The sequence below is a fragment of the Drosophila sulfurigaster genome, chromosome 2R (assembly GCF_023558435.1).
Source record: "Drosophila sulfurigaster albostrigata strain 15112-1811.04 chromosome 2R, ASM2355843v2, whole genome shotgun sequence".
NCBI classification, from domain to species: Eukaryota; Metazoa; Arthropoda; class Insecta; order Diptera; family Drosophilidae; genus Drosophila; species Drosophila sulfurigaster.
The window spans coordinates 16,296,586-16,321,516 of NC_084882.1; the positions used below are offsets into that span (position 1 = coordinate 16,296,586).

The 24,931-nt window shown below is 39.8% G+C and overlaps 1 protein-coding gene and 1 long non-coding RNA gene across 3 annotated transcripts in view; one reads left to right on the top strand and one right to left on the bottom strand.

The window, feature by feature from the left end:
- Positions 1 to 11,775: 11,775 nt before the first annotated feature.
- Positions 11,776 to 24,931, bottom strand: part of LOC133837432 (uncharacterized) — a 35,591-nt gene continuing 22,435 nt past the window's right edge. Inside the window, exons 3-7 of one of the 2 annotated variants that reach the window (XM_062268196.1) lie at positions 19,892 to 20,045; positions 17,185 to 17,393; positions 12,820 to 12,953; positions 12,254 to 12,530; positions 11,776 to 12,191 (exon numbers count right to left, since the gene is read on the bottom strand). In XM_062268196.1, the coding sequence (XP_062124180.1) occupies positions 12,127 to 12,191; positions 12,254 to 12,530; positions 12,820 to 12,953; positions 17,185 to 17,393; positions 19,892 to 20,045 (839 nt within the window). In that variant the 3' untranslated portion in view covers positions 11,776 to 12,126. Of the gene's footprint in view, positions 12,192 to 12,253; positions 12,531 to 12,819; positions 12,954 to 15,726; positions 16,153 to 17,184; positions 17,394 to 19,891; positions 20,046 to 24,931 lie in introns of those variants that run through there. The other variant, XM_062268197.1, reaches the window with a different exon arrangement.
- Positions 14,061 to 15,531, top strand: LOC133837433 (uncharacterized). The gene is made up of 2 exons (XR_009893807.1): positions 14,061 to 14,484; positions 15,165 to 15,531. It is a non-coding gene; the product is annotated as an uncharacterized LOC133837433 (long non-coding RNA).

A 24,931-nucleotide genomic window follows, 5' to 3' on the forward strand; every position in this document is an offset into this window, starting at 1 on the left:
TTACTTGAAAAATAGTATAAACGCAGAAAAGTACCAAGGTCGAAGGTAGATCCCTATTCCTTGGCTTTTTTCTTAGTTAGTTTTTTCTATCCTGTTAGTACATAGTGTTGTTACACGAGTTATTTAATAATGTAACGTAAGGGATTAAATATCCATCCGACTAGAAAATAACTGAAACGATTGTGTACGCCATTTAAAAGATAAAGGCCCGTAATGTCATAAGAAATGAGACATTCTTATCATTGTACAATGTAGATTCCATGCATTTGCACTTCTCAGAGCACAGGTGATATGTGAAGATGGCAAACTGTCGACTGCATGTTTCTACATTTCAGCTCCATTTATCCCCCCATTGCTTAAAGACACTAAAACAAATTTGTGCAACATTTTAGTCGCATCTCGTGCAGTGTTTTTGCTTCTTTATTTTTCTTTTTTGTTTGCGAGTCAAAAGCTGGCTGCAATTGAAGGCAATTTCGCAGCACTTTTTCTGGCGATTCACAAGCATAAAAAGCATAACATTTGATGTGATGGTTGTATCTCTGTGTTTGTGTGTGTGTGTGTCTCTGTCTGTGTGTATAGTCGCTGCACTTATCCTTTCACTTGATGCGCATAATGAAGAGCACTTTACGCTTATAAAAGCAATGGCTAAAAAATGGTCTCAAAATAAACAACAACACAAACAAACAAACAAACAAATGAAAAAAGCACGCTCTGCAAGAGTCAGCTTAGCAAGCGTATACCCTGTAAAAGAAATGCATTAGAGGAGTGCAATTTTAGAATGTTCACCGTGTGTATATAAAGTACTTACTACATATTTTTTTTCTATATAAGTATCGAAAACTTAAAAAAAAAAAATTCAATTACTATATCACTTGTAAAATTATCGTTCGATATTGCTGATAATTGGAGCTTGAATTTTCTATAGAAATTTTGTACTCTACATTTAATTACCCGCTGCATGCTCATAATTAAAGGGTATAAAATGAATCTCATACTAAGGGACAGAGCCGCTTCTAGGCGTTTGGGGTGCCACATTTACATACTCAAGACTATTCACATACACACCCACACAGACGTACACACACAAACTCACACCCGGACATGTCGCGTCATGCGTGCAAAGGACACAAGCAGTGACTGCAAAAACTGAAGGACCGCCCACAATTCGCAGCGCCCGACTTTTGCTTCTATTTGCAGTTCCAGGCAGTCGCTGCAAATGAAATGCAAACAGCAGCAGCAGCAGCAACGACAACGTTGACGACGCCTTTCAATTGACGGCCACGCCCTTTGACTGAAATTTAGTTTTAATTTCACTTTCACTTTCCCAGTCGTGACGTCGCCCGCCCCCCTCAGGCTCGAGCGCTTTTTGCTCATTTAATGCATACGTGCGTTGGCCACAAGGACACTCGCAGCACTTTTTTTTGTTTTTGTATTTTGATGGGTTTATGTATTTACACCAACACATAAATCATACATGCATGTGTCTGCGAGTGTGTGTGTGTGTGTGCTGGTGTGAGCATAAGTGGCTTTAGCCAAGCGTGATGGCTCCGCCTGCTCATCTGTGTTCGCTTTAGTCCAAGTGAAACAGTAAACAGCTGCGAGATAAATTGCTCATCTGCTCGACCTCGCCGCCCCTTGAGGGGTAAAGAGACACTGAGACAGCGATATAGACAGTGGGTGAGAGGGCGAGAGGGAGGAGGGAAAAAGGCTGAGATAAAGCTCGCTTGGTTTCTTGCCCAACTGTGACGCTGTGTGTCATCAGAGCGCGCCGAGCTGAAGTGTTAAGTACATAAAACCCCCCGCATACATTGCGTTTATCCATAATGATGACCTTACTTATGACTTGAATGCCAGCAAATGTCCCACGCTGCGTATACGTAATGGCTATACAACACAAAAAATGGCGTCCCGCCACTTAAAATGTTTCACCAATCAAATTGGATACGTTGTGACAGCAACAAAACCAAACTTTAATTTGGCAGCATAAATATTGATTGAATTAGAAATGAATACAACGCGAGGTAAGGGGAGAGTGCGATGAACTGAAAGTTTTGGCTTCGCAATTAAATTATCAAACTATTGACATCACAAATGATTTGCTTAACTAATTGTGCGACAATTAAAACTTCAGCCCAAAGCTAAATGATAATTGAGGTCAATGTGCCGTTGATTGTGTTGTGCTAAATAAGAAATATTCAACTATTCAACTCTTTAAATTCCAGTTGCATAATAATAATGGAAATATGAATTTGTTGCAATGAATGCTAAATGCAAATGGCAAAATGCGTTGGCCTTTTGCCCATAATCTATTTGCATTTCGTTAACAGATTGCGATGGTTGTGTCCAGTGTCCAACCAATGTTGGTTTTTCTTTCTGGCATTCCAAATGCCGCATCTCTGCTTGGGTTTCATCATAATTTGCTGTTACTATTTCAGAAATGCAGCTGCAATTTCTCATGCCCTTTGCCGGTCTGATGGTCTGCTGATGGTCTGTTGAGTCTGTTGGCCGTTCCATCATCAACTACTGACATTGGGCGGATGCCACACCAGGGAGCACTTTGCCACTCAAGTGCCAAACAATTTCAAAAATCAACACGAGCAGACACCAAGGGCAACGTTGCCTAAGTTAGATGACAGTTAGACTACCAGACTACAACCTGGTTAGAGAAGGGGGAATGGGGGGATATACAGGAAAAAGTGAAACAGAAGCCAATCCATTTAGAAGTCATAAGGTAACCAGTCAGTACTTGTGCCCAATGAGCTTTTGTTCGATTAATTAACTTGGCCAAGAAGTGACGGATCGAGCCGAGCTCTAATGAATACCAAATGAGGACATCAGCTCATATGTTGAGAGGAGATGCTGTTGCTGCGTGTATGTGTCAAAAATTTCCAACAACATGTTTGCGATTTATTTTCAAGTAATAAATTCGCAGAAAAGTGTCACAAATTTATGGAGCGCCGACAGCCAAGCACAGATGACAGATTGCTGCGGATGCGTTGGCCTGCTCAAGTGGCTTTCAGCTCAACTCTCAACTCTAGGCAAGGATCTATGTCCATATGTCGCCTGCCAGCGGCGACTCCGACTCCAGCTGCTGTTCCGTCTTCCTATCTCGTTTAGTCATTCGTGCTAATGTAAATTTTCTTATGCTCTCCGCTGATAAGTAAGATCCGGGCAGGTGAGACGCTCTGGCTCTGGGTCGGAGCTTTCTCGTTTCAATTTACATACAACTTGCTTTCCCTTTTCATTTTGTTTTTTTTTGTGTGTTGCTATATAAATGATGTGTCAGTTTGCGTTGCCTGCTGCGTTTTTATTTCCGACTCGCTTTCACTCATTTTATGCTTCAGCGCCGCTGCTCACTTGACGACGACGCTTTACCGGCTTTTGGTTTTGTGGTTTCGAAAAACCTGCCACCCATTTGCTGCCTCCATCTCCTGCTGCTGTTGTTCGGGCGGACAGGTAAGGCGAGGCGCCGCCTTGGATTGGCGTGCGCGCGAGCGCAAAAACAGATTACAGTTCAAGAACATGTTTTGATAAGCAGCAATTTAAAACGTGATGCTATTTTTGGTTTACACGAAAGACGAAATTCGTAATACGTATACGTAATACGCCCCTAAAGCGAAGCGAAGGAAACTCCGCTGCCGAGCTTAACAAAAGGCTGCTGCTGCCATGCTATCGGGAAACGGAGAAACGGGAGAAGAGGGAGAGAATGAAAGGCGACACCGAAGGCGGAGAATAATGAAGATGGAAGGGGAGGAGAGAGTTCTCTGCTTGTAATTTCATTTGCTTGCATATTTAGTGGGCGAATCTTTGGCGAGCTTCGCGGATGCCAAAGCGTCTGATGAGGTATTCAGCGGCAGCTTTAATGCAATTTCCCAATAAAAAAAGTGGAACATTTTAAGACGCTGCTTAATGAGAGAGTTAGGAATAATCAACTGAAATGGAAAGTGAAGAAGCACTGAAGCAAATTGGCGGGTTAATAATAAGTATGCTTAATTACTCACTCCAGAAAACTAAGAAGAAGACTTGATTGTTGTAAAGAAAATAGAATCATTTTGAACATATTATGAATACAATTCAACGTACATTTATAATTATCAATTGGCAATCAAAAATCAGTTTTTGTTTGTGTCTAAAATTAAACAAATTTCAAATGAATTTTCGCTGTCTCAAGGACTTTTTGTATAGAATTTGAAGACCTGTCATTGTGAATTCCTTGCCAGACTACTGAAGAAGCTAAGGCATATCTTTTATGCTGCAAAATTATCAATTGTCAGAGTCAATAATTGAGTTCAATGGAAACAGACATCATAATAGCAATACAATGTGACAATAAATAACAATAATAATGAATGAACAAGGCCCAAATAGAAATCTACGCTTAATGCGCTCCCAATGAACACAAAGTTAGAATTGTTGAACAGCGCCCTGCCAAAAGAAGCAAACGATAAAAATGAAATGAATGCCAATTTTTGAAAAATTAATTTACTGTCTCTGAGTTTTCTTTCACATCGATATTCAATGAAAATTGCAACAGAGCCAACGAAGCAGCACTCACTCGCAACGAAAAAAAAATGAAAAGAAAAAATATATATGAAATGAATGAAAGTACATGAAACAAGTAAAAACACTTGAGCTGAGAGTGTATCACGGGCAGATACTCAGCATATCATATATAAATACTCAATATTCATTCTCAAATTAAAAATAAAGATATTTCGAAATTACCAACAACTGTTAATTTAAAGAAAGGTTTCACAATATTAAATTTTCTTTCTGTCATTCTGTTTATTGGCTTGACTTAAGCTGAGGTACTTCACTCGCCATTTTACAGGGTATTTAAATACAAGGGCAAACATTTAGACAGACGCAGGGCAACAAGATGGCAGCATAAGTCAACGTCGTTGCTTTTGCACTAATGTGCTTTTGGTTTTGTTGTATTTTTGTAGTATTGTTGCTATTGCTTTCGTTGTTCTTGTTGTTATTGTTGTTGGAAGCAGCGACAATCGATTCTCAAGGCATCAATAAGAATGGTAGCGTTGAGGGAGCTGAAAAGTCCCTACAATAACTTTTCATTTGAAGGATAAGCGCAAAGTGGCAGCATTTCTGCTGCTGCTCATTTTGCAGAGATTGCTGATGGCACAAGGCTGGCGGGGCAGCACAGGGGAGGGGTAGCTAAAGCTCAATGGCAGGCGGAAGGCAGACAAGCAGCATTTGTAATAACTGTCATAAGCGAAATTGGTGTTATCCTGTGCAAGGACATCGCCAACGCCCCTTGCGGCGTGTGGCGAAATGAACGAAATTAAATGACATTTCTTCTTGCTGCTGTTGCTGCTGCTGTTGCTTGTATTGTTGTCTTTTGTCGTGTGGGGAAAAAGGGGCTGGGGGAAGTTAGCGCATTGAATTTAGCACCCAATATAAAAATCAACAATGTGTGAGTATGTTGTGTTTTGGTCTGTGCCAGGCTCTGGATGTGAGAGTGAGGGTGTGTCAAAGCGCGCGATAAGGATAAGCTTTAAGCATGAGCATGTGGCAAAAATTCTTAACGCCGAGATTTCATCTGGAAACAAGCTGCAAACTGCGCAAATGAACAGACAGCGAGACAGACAGACAGACCGAAAGATGGAGGGCAAGCAACATGCGAGTGAACGCGGCTGCTGCCATCTACGAAAGGACAACAAAACGCGACAGCCAAAGAGCCAAATTTGGTGGCAGAGGCAAAAATGAAAAGCAGAATGTCAAGTAACGCCCCATTATGACTGTCATAGAAATGAAAAGTAATTTTGATTTATTAAACGTTAACAAAACGCAGTACAGACACCGACAGCGACAGCTACAGAACTCACAGAGACAGACCAGGGAGTAAGGGGAAATAAAACAACTCCACCTCGCAAACTTATTCCACACATTCGCATAAATGTTGTGTTTGCGTTTGCGACATTTGCAAAAAAGGTTTTTTTCCTTTGGTTCGTGTATAAGCCCAAGTGCTTAACCTTAGCCCTTTTACCCTTGCCCCTTGCTCTCCATGTTCTCCACTTACTTTCCCTTGGCCCTTGTCATATATCCAAATCCAAGTCTAGCATCACGTTCTCGCTTTTTGCTGTCGCTTCATTTTGTTTTTACTTCCCTCGTCGTAGTTGTTGTTGTTGGTTATAAGAAACTCATTCGCATTGTCAACTTCGTTTTCATCAGCAGACAGGCGGCCAGGATGACAGGACACACTGAGTGGAAAAACTGACAGTCGCTTTAAGATAAAAATTTTTATAACTACACGTCGTCATCTTTCAGTTTTGCCAAGACCCAAGCCTAAAATTGTGGCACGCCCCCTTTCTTGGGCCATTTATTTCCAGGCAGCGGGAGGGGAGAGAACGACAGATACGAACATGAAATGAGTTGGAGGCAAAGCAAGTGCTTCGAGTCCTTGTCATGGCTTGTCATAAAAAAAAAAACAAGAATGAAAAAAGGAAACGATATCAGGAAAGTTTAACATCTTGGCGGCCTTATGACATATTGCTTAAATGGGGCCCATGTGGGATATTGAACCATAGAAAAATGTGTTGGTTGGGGAAGGTAGTTGTCGGAGGCTGCATTAAAACATAATTGGTAAGTGATTTAAACGTAATCGGAATGGTTACAAGGGATGCGAGTTTATTGGTTAGCAGTCCTTGGAACTAATCGATAGTTGCTAAAGGTTCTTTAGCTGTCTTTAAAAACTGAAATTTGATGCCCTTCATTTGAGCAGTAAATAAATTTGTTGTAACTTGAATGAATTTACCCTGAGTACTTAAATCAATATAGCAAAAACTAATTGAAAATATTTTGGAATTTGCTTAAGAAATAAATTAAATAAAATGTTTCTAGCATAAGGCGGTATTTGAGTCTTTTATTTTGTGTAAATAAATTAAAATACGTATGCAACTTGTCGAAATATTTACAAAAATAACTCATGCAATTTAATTGGTTTAAGCAGAAAATACATTATTCTTAACTTAAATAAATTGACAAAAATATTGGTGTACTGAAGTTGAAATTACATTAAATCATTTTCTATAATATTCATGTTTCTTAAAGCCATAAACTAAAAATTTTACTTAGAGTACAAAAATCAATAATGTGACAATTAACTAAATCACAAATAACATAGGGAGAAGTTGACATTAGTTGAAATTCTTTTAAATAGCATTCAAAGGCGATTATTTTAATTTGAGTAAAAAACACAATAATAGGAATATAAAATAAGATAAAAATGGTTCACTTATATGAAAATAGTTTGAATAATTTTAAATAATATTCAAGTTAAAATTCAACTTTTTTTGAATCGATTGATTACTTTCTAGAAAGAAATTAATGATTATTATTTTGCATTATTTATATTTTCAATTATTTTATTAAATTAAAATGAAAGTGTCTTGCCATCTTCGATTTTAGATGTAGAGAGCAATTCATTTATGCAGCACAGTGTAATTGACGATATCAATTCCGCTGCAATTCTGATGCTCTAAACTGTCACTTTGCTATCACAACAGCAAGCGAAATAATGAGCGCAACAACAATGGGAACAGGACAGAACATGTGCCCGAAAAGGAATTCAGTTTGTGAATCGTTCGGTCCAAAACTCATTGGACGATAAACACATGCGATTAAATGACCAAATCGTTTAATTATAAGTTCACTTAATGCCGAACATAAAGCCAAAGGCTTTACAGCCAACGATTGCCGTTAAAACTCGACAAAGAGAGAGAGAGATAGACAGAGCACAAGGAGCGACTGACAGAAAGAGACCGCGAGAGTGTGTGAGGAAGATAGGGGGATAGGCACGCGCCTGATTGCCTTTTGTATCCGAGAGTTGGCGTCATGGCATCGTGATGTGGCATTTTGACAGTCACAAGGCAGAAGGCCGATAGCAACAATATGTCAATGCAATTGCCAATGCCAATGATATGGCCAAAATACAGAAAACGCGAGAAAGAGCGAGGAGTGCAAAGATAGAGACAGCCAGAGGGAGATAGAGAAAGAGAGAGAGAGAGAAAGAGGGGGATAGAAAATTGGAAGGCCGCTAAAGCCTCGAGCCGTGTTCCAGCTTTGGCCCGGAGCAAAACGAGGCAACAGTCAAAATTCATTCGACAAGTCGACTTTTGGTAAATTGCACTTGGCACTTGTCCCAGTTTGGCGCCAAACGTGCGCAGTCTTTGACGACTGCGTTTTTAATTACAACAAAGCACTGGACAGCACCTAAACCTCGGACCAATTAGGCCCTGATCCGACTGACACAACTGCCATCACCATCAACGGGAGCCGCTTCAAAATGCAATGGCAATCGACATGGGTCGACTATGCAAAGGAGTAAAGCACAACACAAAAAAAGGAACTTGAAGAAATTATAGAAAATACACGACTGAGAGATATCCTGCAATTCACTAAAAATTTGTATTTGCACTAATTTTAAAATGTTAAAATGTAAATCAGAAAAAGTTACATGGCGTATGCGTTATATTGTGCTGGCATAGCAAACCCCATTTCATCCACACTCTATGCAGGGTATTAAAAAACACGAAGCGGAAATGTTGCGCTTGTTTAAATTGCCATCATCACTTTGAACGCATGTCATGTTCAGTTTTTGGAGTGGAGTGTGAGTCAGCAGCAGTCACTGTTTGTGTTGCATGTCTGCCATGCGACACTTTGACTGACAGCCGCGGCTCAAAATGGAAAATCAATGCGCTTGTCCCGTTAGCCGTCCGTGACTTGACTCATTTTCCAAAGCAATGACAGGCGCTTCACTGATTTCAGCCGACAATTTAGGTACAGTCTATAATAGTTACACGGCAAAATACACTTTCAATAGAGCAGCCTCAATTAGCCGAAATCCACAACATATAATTAAAGGATTTTTTTTATAAACAAATTTTAACTATTGTCATTAGAGTAAAATATAATAACGTAGTATTTCCGCCATAATTAAAGATGTAACACTGATTTTGTACATGACAATTAGCGCATTAAAACAAATGCAGTCGCTCTCTGTGTAAATTGTTTCAATTAGCTCGACTCATATATAGTATAATGAAAGGATGGATCCTTCGCAAATAATATGTGTATGCGTGCAGGTCATCTGATATGCCCTGACTGTTGAAATATCCGTGTATATATTTTACTTTGTTTTTTTGTTTTTAATTTTAGCAAATTATTTGTAGAGTCTCGTGGTTAACTAACCGTTCAGTTTTAAGTGGATTTCATTTTAGTTATTTTAACAACATACAAACGACGGCGACAATGTCGAATGAATTTCATGCTTGTTTGCTACTCATGTTGACAGAATGATGGAATGACAGCATGACAATGCCTGGACTGGACTGGACTGGCTCAAATATTTAATTTAAATCAGTGTCATTGGCCATTAGGCAATTTGTGTTGACCATCTGCGGATCAGACTCTGAATATTGCTACAGGATTTCCCATAAATACGAGTATGTATGTGTGTGTGTGTGTGTGTGTGCTGTGGGTGTGACAATTGTCAGGTAGTTGTTTAAAATTGTCGAAACGCTATGACGTGCAAAAGACTTTCTACTACTAATTCTAGACGAAAACATTTAAAAATAAATAAAATATATTTCTTGGAAATTTTAGACTTTTCAGAAAAGTTTTTCGACATATAATAGCTGATGATTTTATTGCTTATTTTTTCTGCCCTGTTAAGCTAAGTGAAAAACTATAAATTAAATGCAGTACTGCCAGCACTTTGAAATTGGTTCTCGTTAGGCGCTTAAGGGGTTTGGGAATGAGGATAAAATAATCTTTTCGTTATAAAGCCACCTGAGTGCGGCTCAGGTTCGGGCTTTGCTTTTATTTCATTTGCCAAAAACTACAATATGTTGTATGTCGACGTCGGCGTCGGCGTCGAGTACCTTTTGCATGTTTTCATTTAATTTGAAACATTTTCTTAGCTTAAATTACAAATTCATATGAAACGTCCCTATTGCGGATGTATGTATGTAAGATGTCAGTTGGGCCTGGCGTCATTCGTTCGGCTTATCTTTTATCGGCCCAAACGAATGTCGCCATCTCGACTCCACAACCACATCCTAGCTGCCTGTGTTGTCGGTTAGCCTGCGGCTTAAATTGAGTGCCAAGCCGTTGTTGGACCACGTAAAATGCCTGCCCACAAAAAAAAGGTAACAAAAACGTAGGCAGACAGTTTATTTCGCACGCGCCGGGACTGATAGAAACCGAACCCCACAAAGACAGCGGCAACCAGCCGTAGCATTAGGAGGAGCTCTGGAGGATCTAGAGGAGCAGCAGCAATTTACAGTTGCGCGGCCACGTGACTTACTAAATCAACTTGCCGCTGTCGCTCGCCGGCTTTTTGAAGTTGAAGTTTGTTTGTGGCAACAAAAACAACGCAAAGTCTAATTCAAAACCTCAACGTCGACGTCGGCTCCTGGTGACGCCGTCGTCTGGGCGGGCGGCAAAGCGTTGGAAATGTCAGTTTGACAAATCGCGTGCAAAAATCTGTGAAATCTTTTTCACTTTTTTGGCGCACAATTTTGAATGCTGCTGTTTCGCTTGCCGGTTCCTGTTTCAGCCTCAGTTTCTGTTGGATTTGATGTCTTCGCAACGTTACTGAGGAGTGTGGGCACCGCGGTGGCATGCCCCATGTGTTGTTTTGGCGCCTTTGCCACAAAAGCCACCGAACGCCGACGGCGCCTCTTTGGGTAATTTGTTGTGTTTGTCTTGGGCTGCCTTTTTCAGTCCGTTGCCCACGGGCATGGCAAATTTTTTGATTAATCAAAGGACATTTTTTTGTTGATGCGTTAAAGAAGCCTGAATTAATGCAAAAATGATGAGTGGAAATTTGTCAAGCTTATTTACTTCCGTCATTTAATGGGCCCGCGGCACATTGACAGCGGCTGGACGATCCCCAACACACACACACACAGCCAACCGAATTTATCTTTGTTTGCTTTTGCTTTTCTTTTTTGGTCTCACATTTTTTTCCAATTTTTTTCCAGCAGTCCCGAAGCCATTTTATGCATAATTTTTCGGGCCACGCTGGTGTTGGCTCTTATTGTCCACCATTTTTACCTGCGGCCATTGGCCCTTGCATATTTTAGCCGGATTTGTCATAATGCGTTGAATATTTTTCTCTTTCTCTCTCTTTGAAAGTGGGTCGAAGCAAGGCGATAGAAGTGTTTGGCGCCTGGTGTGCAAAGTGTTTGGCTTTCTTTTTTTTGGCTTTGTATTTCGGCAATGCTAAATCGAATCTGGGTTGTTTTTGTTGTGTGTTGGTCGCCTTTATCACCGGGCCATAAGCAGGGTAAACGAATTAGATGGGCGAACAGGAAATCTATAGCATAGGCTGCTGAGGGTTTTTTTTTGAGGAGGCAGCCGGGTCATTGCTACAGATTAAAAGGAAACACTGAAAGAGGGACTATTCATTGCTGCCATCAACTGATAAAAAAAAAAAGAGAAGCCGCAGCAGAATATTTTATTAGCTTACAGTTTAGTTATCAGTTGTCATTATATTTATTCGTTTTACCTTTAAAATAAAATGCAAATTGAGCTTTAAATTTGCTTAACCAAAAGAAACACTTTAATTTTTATATTATAGTTGTGCTTTACCATTTATTGTTTATTTCTCGTACATCGTTTAATACAAATACATTAACATTTCACATACAATAATTAAGTTTACTTTTAGTTGCCTTTGATTGTTTTTCATTTTTTTGCGTGCAAATACATACGAGTATGTGCAATTTTATTTGACTATTTTCTATCATTCACTTTCTTTTTTTTTTATTATTTTTATGAGATTTACATAGAAATAATTTGCGCTTGTAACTATTTCAAATTTAATTTGCTTAGTGTTTTTCTTTTTTTTTGTTTTGTATTACTATTAGGTTTTTTCAAATTCATTTTTTGTGTTTTGCACACATTTTTGGCGATTTCAATACTTTTTTTTGCTTACCAATTCGATTACTAGGATTAATTTATATATGTACAAATTCAACTGTTTACCTTGTTAACTTTATCATTTGTGGCATAGTGGACACACTTAAAGGTTGATTTTTGCCGCCTTGCGAAACGAGAAGTTCAGGATTAGGCTAAAATGAAAGCGGCCAAAAGGGACAGCTACTAACTTAAAGTGCAGTGCCAGGGCAGCAACGAGGCCACGCACAACAACCAGGCGGCAAATGTGGCTGCAAAAGGATTAAAGTGCTGATTAGAAGAGCGAGAGAGAGACGGAAAGTGGTTAGCTTACCTGCTCGCACACTGGCACAGGTGCCATTCTCGGTGAAGCGTTGATTGTAGCCGTTGTCCTTGAGCGCCAGAATTGTGGTACGGACTCGACTCTCGCGCCTCAGATTGGCCAGTGCCATGATATCGGCCGTGCAGCGCAGCTCGAGCACCTCGCTCTTGCTAATGAAGCGCTGGTCATCAATGTGGACACGCAGTTGCAGGTTGCTCGCATAGAGTGGAAAGCCTTCGATGTTGCGTGTGATCTCATTGATTTGCGGTTGCAGGCTGCTCTGTGGTGCCTGTTGCCGAAAAAAACGAGAATCCAAAATCGAAATGTGAATTGAAACCGAAACCGAAACTGAAAGGACAAGCATTGGTCATGCTACATGCTACATGCAACTGCCACACATGCCACACATATAATTTGCGATTTGCATTTATGGGTGCTGCGGCTTTTCGGGGCCAAAATGCTGCTGTCAACGTTGCATTTTGCACTCTGCCGCAAATATGAAATCAGGTTAACCTGCCCTCAAATATCTAATGGGCAATGGGGACAACGTTGCGTATGTGTGATGTACTCGTACTTACGGTCTTGTTGTTGATGTACCATGTCAGCCTCGCCGCAGGACTCGACCACTCTGAACTGCAATTGGCGAGCAGCACATCTCGATATTTATAAGAGTGTCGTATGCCTGTGATGAACGGATCGAATTTCGGCAGGACTGCAATAATAATTAATTCAGAGATGAGTTCAAATCCATATCAAAGTGATTGCAAAGTGAGTATTTGGCCCAATTTATGTATTTATTGTCACTTTAAGCTCTGTTTGGCCTGCAGCACAAGTGCTTGATTATTTTGGGTGATGATCTAACAGAAAATGTGGTTGTGGGTCATAAAGTGTTTTTGTGTACTCAACGCTGGCCAAGCAAGTAAGCAAGTAAAGTCAACCATCCATCCACCATCCGTTGGCCAAGCCAAACACAAGGAAGCCAACGTAATAGAACGGAATACAACCACCCAACCACTTAGGTAATTATCAACCCGCCAACAGTCTAAATATTTATTCAAAGTGTTAATTAATCTTTACAAATAATTGCCCAGGACAAACTTTTTTTGATGAAAGCAAGAATAATTTGGTTTATTGCGTCGTCGACACACACACACACACACACATACAGACAGACACAGATAGAAGCAGTGAAAACAAGGTATCCGTCACCACCAACAGTCTCAGCCTCAGAAACAACAGCAGCAACAACTACAACAACGAGCAACCTCGAGGACGACCACAAAACAGTGGGCAGGACAACAACAACAGCAGGAATAACAAGTTGAGCTTCAGTCAAATGAATGCCGACTGCCGCAGTTGTTGTTGTTGCTGTTGTTGATGCTGAAAATTTGTGAAATATGTTGAGAAGCAAAGTAGGTGAAGGAGGCGGAGGAGGTGGATGAGCAGTGGGCAACAAAGCATTGAGGCATATAGGCGCACGGGGTAGGTTGGGGTGCCAGGGGCCATCAAAAGTCAGGCAGTCAGCAGTACTATAAACTTTTTAATTGACTTAATACAAACCACTTTGGTGGAAAGTTTCTGACCTGTTTCAAGTAAAACTTACAGAGGCGATGGCGATGGCAATGACGATGCTGCTGCTGCTGCTGCTTGTACAGCTGAAGTTGATGATTGCGGCCATGTTGTGTCGCTTGGTGGCATCAGATGCATTCGGTGTACAGGTGTGTGCACAGGTGTGTGTGTGTATGTGGGTTGGGGGTTCCCAAAAAAGTGGAGTTGCGGTAAGCTGAACTGTGACTGGAATTGGCAACAACACGCACCAGCAACAGCAACGAGTATACGAAAATTTTGTACGAAAACAAAGCAATCAACTCGGATAAATAAACCAAAAATACCAAAGTACCAGTAAAACACAAAACAACAAGTAAAACAACAACAGCAGCAGCAACTCAAAACAAACAAAAAATAAAGAAAGGAAACAAACGACTCCATAGGCAGTTGGGGAAATTGCTCTCTGCCAGCTTGAATGCTAAACGAGACAAACAACAACAGCAAGAACAAGAACAAGAACAACAACATCGACAATAAGATGAAGTCTGTGAAACTGAGGAAACTGAGGTGAAGCACAAGCCCAGCATGCCAAACAGGTGTAGCTCTTTGGGGCCAATGCGGTGTCCGGTTTTTCGGGGAGCATCATACAAATGATGACCCCATATTAAAAAGTCAAAAGTGGACAAGGGCTAAGGGTAAATGTTGTTGTAGCTGAAGTTGCCAAACGCGGCTTGCCCTTCAAAACCAAACAAAAAAAAAAAAAAAACGAAACAAAAGGTGGCTGTGGAAATCTCTGAAGTAATTAGGTGTGGCACAGGCTTGTCCACGCGTTTTTGTGCAATAGACACAGATCACATCCTGAGCAAAACTTTCAAAAGTTAATCAGTGGGGTGGCGACACATGGCACGCAACTAAGCGGAAAAATATTTGCACTGTAAAGTTTTTTCGAGCAGCAGCGCTTTTTCGAGCATCATCAAAGAGCACACACACACACATACACACAAGCAGGTGATTGCCGTTTGGAAAATCGACACAAAGTCATTCTCAGACCGCTTCCCTTGCAGCGATCTACACTTTGCACGTTTTGTCCAAAGTTTTTTACAGGTGGGTTAGGTTGGCTAACTGAAGCTTGACGACGGCGATGGCGATGGCACTTTAGTGACAAAATTCCCAAGTTGATTGTTGGTCTGTCAACAGCTTCGCAAACCATTGAAACAAAAAACTGGCTACACAATCCACACAACAGAGAGCAGCGAGCTACACTAGAGTACACAACACTACACTATGCTACAAGGCATGGCATTAACTCGAAACTACGTGCTGCACTGGACATGCGGCACACACACACTCACTCACACACATTGTTCTGTTGCAGCTGCAACATCAACAGTGCGGTGTGGCCATGGAGTGAGGGGCGACAGCGGGGGCGGTGTGATGTGGTGGTGATGCTTTGGTGGTGGTGCTTAAACTTTGTCGCCAGCTCGTTGATGAAGTTTGATGCCATGGCTGCTTGGTTGGCTTTTATATTCGTAATACTTCAGCTCCTCATATCATATATGTATGTATGTCTTGCTTGGATTGTGTTTTTTATGTCTCTCACACACATACCCACACACATGAACATAAAATTAAAATGGCGAATTGAAGGTGGCATATGCCAAAAATTGCTGCTTGCTGCTTCGGGGGGAGAAATTCAGTCATTTTGTTATATGTTATATGGCGGTCAGTTTATGAGTCCCTTGTTTGTTATTGAAAAATTTTTATTACACAAAAGGAAACAAAACGGAACCGAACAAGATTAAATACAATAATAAAGCATTAGTCGTGAATGTCACAATATCAGTTGGCCATAAAAAAATATGATTACATCTCAACCAAAACTTAAATTAAATAGTTTCAGCAAAATGTAATACTTAAAATTTTAGATGAACGCTCACTTAAGTTATATTTATTGTGAATAAAAATGCCATTTAAATTGCAAGGCAACCCACGCTTTTTGATGGTTAAATTTGGAATGCGATTTGGATCTAATTTAGTCTTTGTTATTTGCATGTTGAACAAGTTAAGCGTGGCTTACTTTGCCTTGCCTACCTCTGTAGTATAATAAGTACAATAGATAAAACTCGCAATTGACATGCAAATATCACACAGACAAGAGGACGACTGGAGGAGGCGAACAAGCACAGAAGAAGAAGAAGAAGCAGAAGAAAACATCCAATTAAAGGCGAAATTCAAATACGAAAATGCGAATTCAAATTTGATTGTTACGCGTAAACAAATGCTTAAGTGCGCATTATGCAAATCAATACTCTTAAAGTAGCGTCAATAAATAACCACCACTCCCCCCGTTTCTCTCTCGCTCTCTATCTACGTTTACCCGCAAAACTGAAGAAGTAAAAAGTACCAAGCAACCGAGAAACAAATCGCTGAGCAGGAAAATTGCGACAAATAAATCATTTTGAGCCGTCGTCGTCGTCGTTGGCGTCGTGCAACACACAAAAGACATAAGCGGGCCATTTTCATTTGCGTCAAATGACATTGGGCTAGAATCAATTGATTTGAATTTCAAAGCGTTGCGCGCTGGCCCCAAACGCCGCATACCACATTGGGCCACAATCAGCGCGGAGGGCCACGACCGCAGTGTGCCGCGGCATCATGTACGCTGCCAATCAAAGCGAGTGCGACTCTCTGAGTTCAAAATGGCGCCCAACATGGCCAGCGGCACCGACGGTGACGGAGGCAGCGGCGTTGACATTAACAAGCCCCAACTACAGTTCCCCAAAAGTGCCACAAACGAGTTGGCATTGTTATTGCTGTTGCTGTTTCGGTTTGTGTTGTTGGCCCTGTTGCCTAGGCCATGCACGTGACAACGGAGATGCTGCTTTTGGGAAGATTATAAATTGATTCGTAGCAAGCACACAATTGAGTTGAATTTGTTGGCAGGTGGTGTGTGTGGGGTGTGTGGTGTGTGTGTGTGTCTGTGTGTGGGTGGCCAGGATTTATTAACAATCATTACTCATACAAATGGCTGACGCGTGTCACAATTTTGCAGCATTTATGCGGCAGCCTTTGAACTGTGTACGCGCCTCCTTCCATCTGTCCGCTTGTCTGTCCGTCACTTCATTCGTCCTGCCTACTGCCTACTACTGTCTGCCAATGCCAATGATAAATGAAAAGGAGTTGAGCTCACCCCGCGGGGGCGGCGACCCGTGCAAAGACCATTTATAATTTTATTAAGTGTTTGCAAAATTGCACATAATTTGTTGTCTTTGTGCGAGAGCACACACATAAATCATACGGAGTAAACAGTAAAAATTACTCGACAAAGATTCGTATTCAGCGTGAGATAAAGTGAGCGAAAGAGCGAGATCAGGGAAATGACATTTGCTACCTACCGCCAACGGTCATATTGGCCGACTTATCGATCAGCTTGAACTCGGGCGCATCGCCGGATACCTCACAGCGATACTGGCCGGACGAGTGCACATTTAGTTTCTCCAGCTCCACGTTGCAGATGAATTGATTGCAATGCGACGAGCCGTCGGCGATGGTGACACCTTTGACGGGAAACCAATTTGTTGTCGGCGGTGTTAGCGGCGAATATCTGCAGAGAGAAAGAGAGTGAGTGAGAGAAGACATAGACCGAAAAAACATTCAGATAAAGAGACACTTCACAGCGACTGCGACTGCGACTGCAACTGCGACTGCGACTGCGACAGAGAAAGAGTAAGAGAGACGGAGAGAACGACTCGAGTGCTGCGCAAAAATCGAATCCATGAAATATTTATGAGCGCATGCAAAAAGGTTTTCGATTTCTGCATTTTGCGGCAACGTTGCCGCAAATGGCGTGCAAATAAAAATCCATCGATTTGCCGATTTGTAGCCGCATTTCGCGTCGCGCTCTCAACGATTTTTATTATGAATACTCCGAGTGCGAGTGCGAGTGCGAGTATTATGCAGTTTTCAATGGTTTCGCCTCTGCTGCATTTTCTGCTTGAGGCTTAGTCTTTTCAACTCCATCAATTTTTCCAAAAATAAAATATAACAAAAGAATGACAATAAAATTCAAATTGCATAGCCACCCGCCACATACATTGCATATTCAGATATACTATACGATATAGCAGAGCTGTAATCTGCGCATAATTTGTGGAATTCAAAATTCGCATTTTCATGTGCAAAACGCTTCGTTTGATTCTGTTTGGTAAATATTATAAGAAACTTGTGAGCGCTAAACTAAAATTGATGGCCATGATTATCTTTGCAACTGCTTTGCTTTTAAAGTCTACATTACATATTTATTTTATTTTTGCATTTTATGATGCCAATTGAAGTATTTTTTTATGATATAATGCGCTAACAAATTCGTTTGAGCGTAAATTCCAACCCCAAGAGTACTAGCTTTCTTTTTTCTGTGCAATAATGCAAGAATATAGTACTTTAACAGTTCAATTTCAAATAAATATTCAATAAATACTTTTTAACAAAAGGATATTATTACAATTGCTTTGCATTTTTTTGTAGCGTAGAAAAAAGAAAGAACGATTGAGAGTAGTCTATCAGCTGATACCCTGCACTCAAGATATATTTAAAGCATGCAAGAAAGCTACAGTCGAGTATGCCAAATATACTAAAAATATACCATAAAATATTAAAATAATACCGAAGAATATATTTTGGAATATCGATATTGTAATACATTCAAAATATACCATAGAATATACCAGATTGACAGGTCATATTTATAACTATAATAAATGGGACATAACATATGACTATATCGTCTCGCCTGTTGACTCTGATCAAGAATGTATGTAGATGTCTGTTACATACATATCCTGCAGGCACAAAGTATAATATAAATAGCAATGTATAAATAGTAAAAATAGTATTTTAAATGAATTTTATAAGCTAAAAACGCTATCAATACCACTCAAAAAATACTGGGTAAAAATCGATCTGATCTGTTGCATGATATAATTTTCTTCTGAATGCATTTTTAGCGTGCCTTAGGGAAAGTCAATTATGTAATTGAAATACTTTTTCCACTGCTTTTTGTTAACCTAAACGCTTTGTTAACAATTCTCATTTTGCAATCAGTTGATAATGCATTTGTTAATATTGTAGATTGCAAATGAAAACATTTGAAATTTATGTGTTGCAATTACTGTCAAGTGTTGATAAACATTCGCATGTAGTATCTATTATCCAAAGACATTTGCATCAAAACCGCAATGTCAAATGCAGTTGAAAATGGCAATAAAAATGAAATAGAACATAATGTGTCAAAAACAATAAGCCGGTTGGCAAAAGCAATGCAAATCGCATGTGGTTAACGAAGATTAAATACGACATTTTTGAAACTCTGTATCACATATTATTTATTTATATTTTTTTTTGGTAAGTGTCCTCGAATCGATATAATCCATTAAACTAATTGCTTGACTGGCGATATTAATAGGGCTTTAAAATCAATAACAAACGTGGCCTAAAAAGGATTTGTGTATGTTTGTGTGTATATGTGGTGCACACAAAATACTGGGAAAATTTTGCGCTCGATTAAGCCCAACCAATGACCAGCAATTAAGCCAGTTAAATAAAAAGTGCTCTTCACACATATTTGAACGCGAGCCGTTAAGGGGCCGTTATGAACCGAAGGTGAGGAGGGGGATGGGGATGGGAATGGGAATGAAGCAGATTGTGGAAGGGCGTCAGCTGAACTGTCGAAATGGCAACGTCATCTGAGCGCAATTGCTGGCGCCCATAAAAATCCATTTCAATTAAGCATTTAAATTAGTCGCGACACTTTCAAGCGTTCGAGTGTATACACTACACTCACCTACGTGTATCTGCCTGCCCCTTGTGCCCCTCATCGCTCTTTGCTGCACCCATCTGGCATCACTTTGTTGCGGACAGTGTTGCAATTTCATGACGTTTTCAATTTACACCATAAAATCTGCATGAATGCGCCGACACACTCGCCGGACCATTTTATTATATCGAGCCGAGAGAGCCGAAAATATTTTTATGGCACTTTTTTATTTGTTTTACAGCCGCAGCCACAGCACAGTAGAGTTGGCATCGAGCTTACCGTACGCTTACCTGAAAAATTCCTGGCCATCCTTATACCATTTGACAGAGTTGAGGGTCCGATTGCCCATTTCATAGCTGCAGAACAGTTTGGCCTTTTGTGCGACATCGATAATGCGCGGGACGGAGAGGCTCGATAGATGCAGTGCGTCAATGGGCGCCACAGCTGCAATGAAATGCGTGCAGTGATTGCCGTATTAATCAACAAACTTTCAATGACTTCAACTTCATGAATGAACTTCTCAGTGACTTGTTCACTTCAATAATAAAATGCTTATCGTATTTAATAAAAAGATTTAATGCCCAAAGTAAGCCACCTTTAAGTCAGCTAACTTTGGCAATAAAATTGTGAATTAATAATACGTTTTTTAAACTGGAACTTAAAATGCTTAGTCTCTAAAGTTATAAAATAGTTTATGTATTCTTTAAAATATGAATAATAATAACAAACAAGAAGGAGTCGAGTGTGCTCGGCTGAAGTATTAAAATATATATTCAGGTTACTTTCATTTTAAATTCTTATTCACTTAAAACATATTAATATGAATTGGCTATGAATATTTAAATTAAGTCAGATAGCATTTTCAATTTTTTTTATGTGTTAACTATATGTTTAGTTAAATTCATCTAACTTTTTTAAGCTCTTAAAAAATATAATCGTTAGTGTTTTCATGAAAATATGAAAATAATAAGCATATGAATAAAATCATATAACTTTGTTATCATCTTTCCTATTTTACATATAAAACAGATAAATTTGTCAAAAAATAGTGTGCAATTTTTATATTTAGTTAACTTTTAATTTAAATTATTAATCACTAAAATAATAAGACCTTTGAAGTGTTTATTAAAATATTGATAAAAATAATAAATCAAATAAGTTTGTTACTTTAATTTTTGACCTTTGCCTTAAGTCTTTTTTAAATAGCTCTGAGTGCTCTGACTTGCCTTGAACTCATTGTTTGCCTTTGATCATGTTTAAGGGTCAAAAATATTTGCAAGGATTCTCTTTTTCACACTGGCCGAAAGGGCAGCCGCTTTTTTTTTTCGCACATTTATTATTGCATTTAAGCGAGCATTTCGCAAATGCAAAGGCCATGAATCAAATGGCCGACCTCGCGCCCAACGTGGGTTTTAATTAAGTTTATTTTACTTGGCTTGATAATAAAAATTACTGAAATGAGTGCGAGGCTGGCAAAAGGGCGAGAGAGAAAGAGAGAGAGAAAGACAGTGAAAGGGGGGGAAATGGCATTGGGCGTGCTGATGTGGTTGTGGTATTGCAGTCATTATTGTTGTTATTCCTGTTGTTGTATGTTTTATATCTGAACTATGAACTTTTGCGAACCGACAAAATAATTAGCATGGTCCATCTCCCACTCTCTCGCTCGCACACATTTTCGCTGTCTCTTTCTATCTTTGAGTGTGATACACAGAGTGCGGAAGCAACAGTTTTTCATTTGTTTATGTCCGAGTTCCGTTACAGGGACGGATTTAATGGTCCTAGGCAACGGCTTGAACGACGGCTAATTACAACAAACAGCAGACAAACAAAAATTAACTTATGTGCTCCATAAATCAGCCAAGTAATATAACTTTTTTTCCCGGCAGTGTCTTGACATATAGAACTACTGATAACTTGCTCATAAACTTTGCGAAATTATAATTAAATCAAATTCCATTTCACATAAAGTGAAGATGATTTTGATTAGTTCATGACTTGATATGAATTATAATGTTAAGTATAAAGAGTTCAGGCAAAAACAGTTAATAAACAAAACTGTAACAAATTTGCATTGTTCATGTACAAATTTGTTAATAAACTTTTTTCTTGACCCCTTTCGATTATACATAAGTAAGTAAGTATTTTATTAGCATACTATTTCCATATATGCGAATGACATAGAAACATTTAAATGCAATCATATGATCAAATATGCAAATGAAAGTGCTAAATGATAAATATTATATATGTTTATTGTAATGTGTACATACATGTGTATTTACAAGTATTTACCATTTTTTTGCGCATTTAATTCATTCATTCGCAATTTTTATTTTTTATTATTTGTTTACAATATTTTGTTTTGTTTGCATGGAAAATTAAGTACGCTTGACGCAAGCGATTAAGTATTTATTTTTGTGTATTGTGGCTGATGAGCATTAATGCGGCTTTAATATTGATAAATTTAAGTCCTTTCGAGCTTAACGCAATTTGCCACTCGCAAAAGTTGGCCCACAAATTGCTTTATGTTTAGCCAGGCCAATGCACATTACTCATAATGACGAGCAAAAAATTCGATTAGCTTAGAAAGCAATTAACATGCTAAGCATACAGACGCACACATACGGATGGAGGAGAACTACTGGCTGAAAGAAATTAAAAAGGATTTCTGGCCAAATGACGAGGTGATTTGTGGGCCACAAGTATGCGAGTATGTATGTGTAATATGCTCAGTCTAAATCTGGCTTAAGTCGCCAGCTTGGGGGCAAGTCGTCGTGCGTTTGTTTTGGCTTTCTTTTTGGCTCCACTTGCTGACTGATTGTCGGTCAGTTAATATCACTCAAGCATGAGAGCTGCCTTGGCGACGCCCGCTGACAGATAGCCAAGCCGGCCATGTGAGCAGGCGATGAGTTGGCCAAAAGCCAACATATATATAGTACGGCTATAAGATAATGAATGCGTTGACGTTCAAGCATTTAATGTGCCGAAACAATGATGAATTAGTGACGAGACAGAAACTTCTCAAGCGCAAAATAATGAGGCGTTTGCTTGCCCTTAGTCTCCGCTCTCCGTTCGTCGTCTTTAGCCACAGACAGAGGGCTTTCGACATGGCCCAAAACTCAGTGTGCGGGCAATTTGCTTTGAATTTACTTGATTGCCGGACGGAATTTGGCGCCATTTATGTTTCAGGCAGCATGAGTGTGTGTGTGTCTTCGTCAAACGGTGCATTAAATTTGCACAACAGCATCAGCATGCTCGGAATTTTCGATTAAAGAAGACAGGCACCGAAAAACGAGCATTTCGTATTTAAATTTTGAAACGCCAAGTGCTTCACGTGCTCGCCATATTAACTTGATGGCAATACTCGTATATCTGACCCAGGTATCAAGCAAGCACTGTATCCTTATTCTTGTGTATCCACAACACAAACACTCTCTGCAAACCGAATTTGTCTTTGTCATCGCCATTGACATTGACATGTGGTTCAGTTTTTGTCTACTCTCTTCCTAAGACGTCGTTATGTAAGCCTTGAGATGATAGTTCACATTACCGCTTCGACTTTATTTTCTTAGGGTGCTTGCTGCACGAAGCTCTTCAAAAAAATAATAGAAATTATATTTACAAATAATATATGGCATGTCATGTCATTGAACAATCTGTTTCTCTGCACTTACAGTTTCATTAGATTATTACATTATTTTATTTATTAAGAGTATGTGCAATTCGTATTTATTTACCACTCACAATGTCACTAGCGCCCATCTTAAGTTCTATATGTTATTGTAAGAAAAATGAACCACATTTCATCATACTACAAAGCTGGAGTAACACACTTTTACTTTTCTTTAGGGCCACAAACATTTTCAGTGGCTTTTCGGAGAATATTCATCATAGTTTTGTTGTGTGGGCTTTTGACAGCTTTGCCGGAAAATTAAAGGGAAAAACTTAAAGGCAGAAGTAAGTTAGTTGGAATATGTGCGTGTGAGATTTGTGCTCTCATCACAAGTTTTTGACAGTTTTGTGAGCAGCGGATATACAACGTATATGCTATGCTGATGGATTGTTTTGGGGGCTAGTGCTTTGTTGTCATGCCTTGTTACTGGGTTGCACACAGACAGCTGCAAGTTGGTTGCAAGTTAATGTGAAGCTAAAATGCTTAAAGTATTTTACGGAGTCTGATGCGAGAGACTGCAGAGTAAAATTATGTATAAATTGTAGATAAATATGTAATCAGATGAGCAACTAGCTACAGATGCTCTACGAAATATTATACCTTAACAGATTTGCAAGGAAAAGTTGTAACGAGTCGACAGTTGATTGCATAAGGACTCTGCATCCGCATCCTAGCTATATAATACAGCCAAGCAGACTGGAAGACAGACAGACAGACTGACGGACGGACAGACCGAGCGACCAACTGAGACGGCAAGTGGGTAATAGTTTCAGGTAAAAGCCTGTAAACGAGCAAACTGGCACAAACGAGCAGCAAGCTGAATGCTGATGATGATGCTGTTGCTGCCGCTGTCGCTGCCGATATTGCTGCTGCTGGTCGTGGAAGGGGCAACGGCGAGGGCAACGGTGCGGATGCTCGATATCCAAGGCATCTGTGGCAAATGTAGCTCGAGTCGTAGATATAAAGTCATTGAGTTGGAAACTGTTTGCCAGTGCCAAGCCAGCAAAAGGCTCAAGTACCAGCAGCAGAAGAAGAAGCATCACCACCATCATAACCACTTCCAGCAGTCGCCTGAGTAACAGCAGTTTTCTCTGCATCGCCCATTCGCTGCTTCTTTTATTTATTACATGGCGTATACGCAATATTTGCACACGCCGTAGTCCCAGCGCAGATATGCAGCAAATGCATTGTTTATATTCTGTTTCTCTTTTTTGTTGTCTCACAATTTCGCCTCTACTTCGGTTTTTTTTTTATTGTTGCATTTGTTTTTGTTTTCTTTTTTTGGCAATTTTGTAATTGTTTCCTATTGTTGAAGGGCTTGCAACTTTTTTTTTAATCATTTTTATAAATTTCCACAGTTGCATTCGCCCAACAAAAAGTTGTGGCGAAATTTTTGAATAGGCAACGCCCAGTAACCTTTTTCATTCTGGCTCCTCCTTTGGTTGCCTCTATTCTCCATTCTCCATTCTCTATTTTCGCTTTTCCTTTTTCTTTTAATTAAAACGAACTCTCAATACAATATGCCCGACCGTGTGGAGCGGGTTGGGCCCTGGAGAAGGGCATCCAAGCTTCGTTTGCCTTTTTTGTTTGCTGTTAATTTTTTGCGAGTTCTGCTCTTGTTTTTGTTGTTGTTGCTGTTGTTGTATTTTTGTGCCAC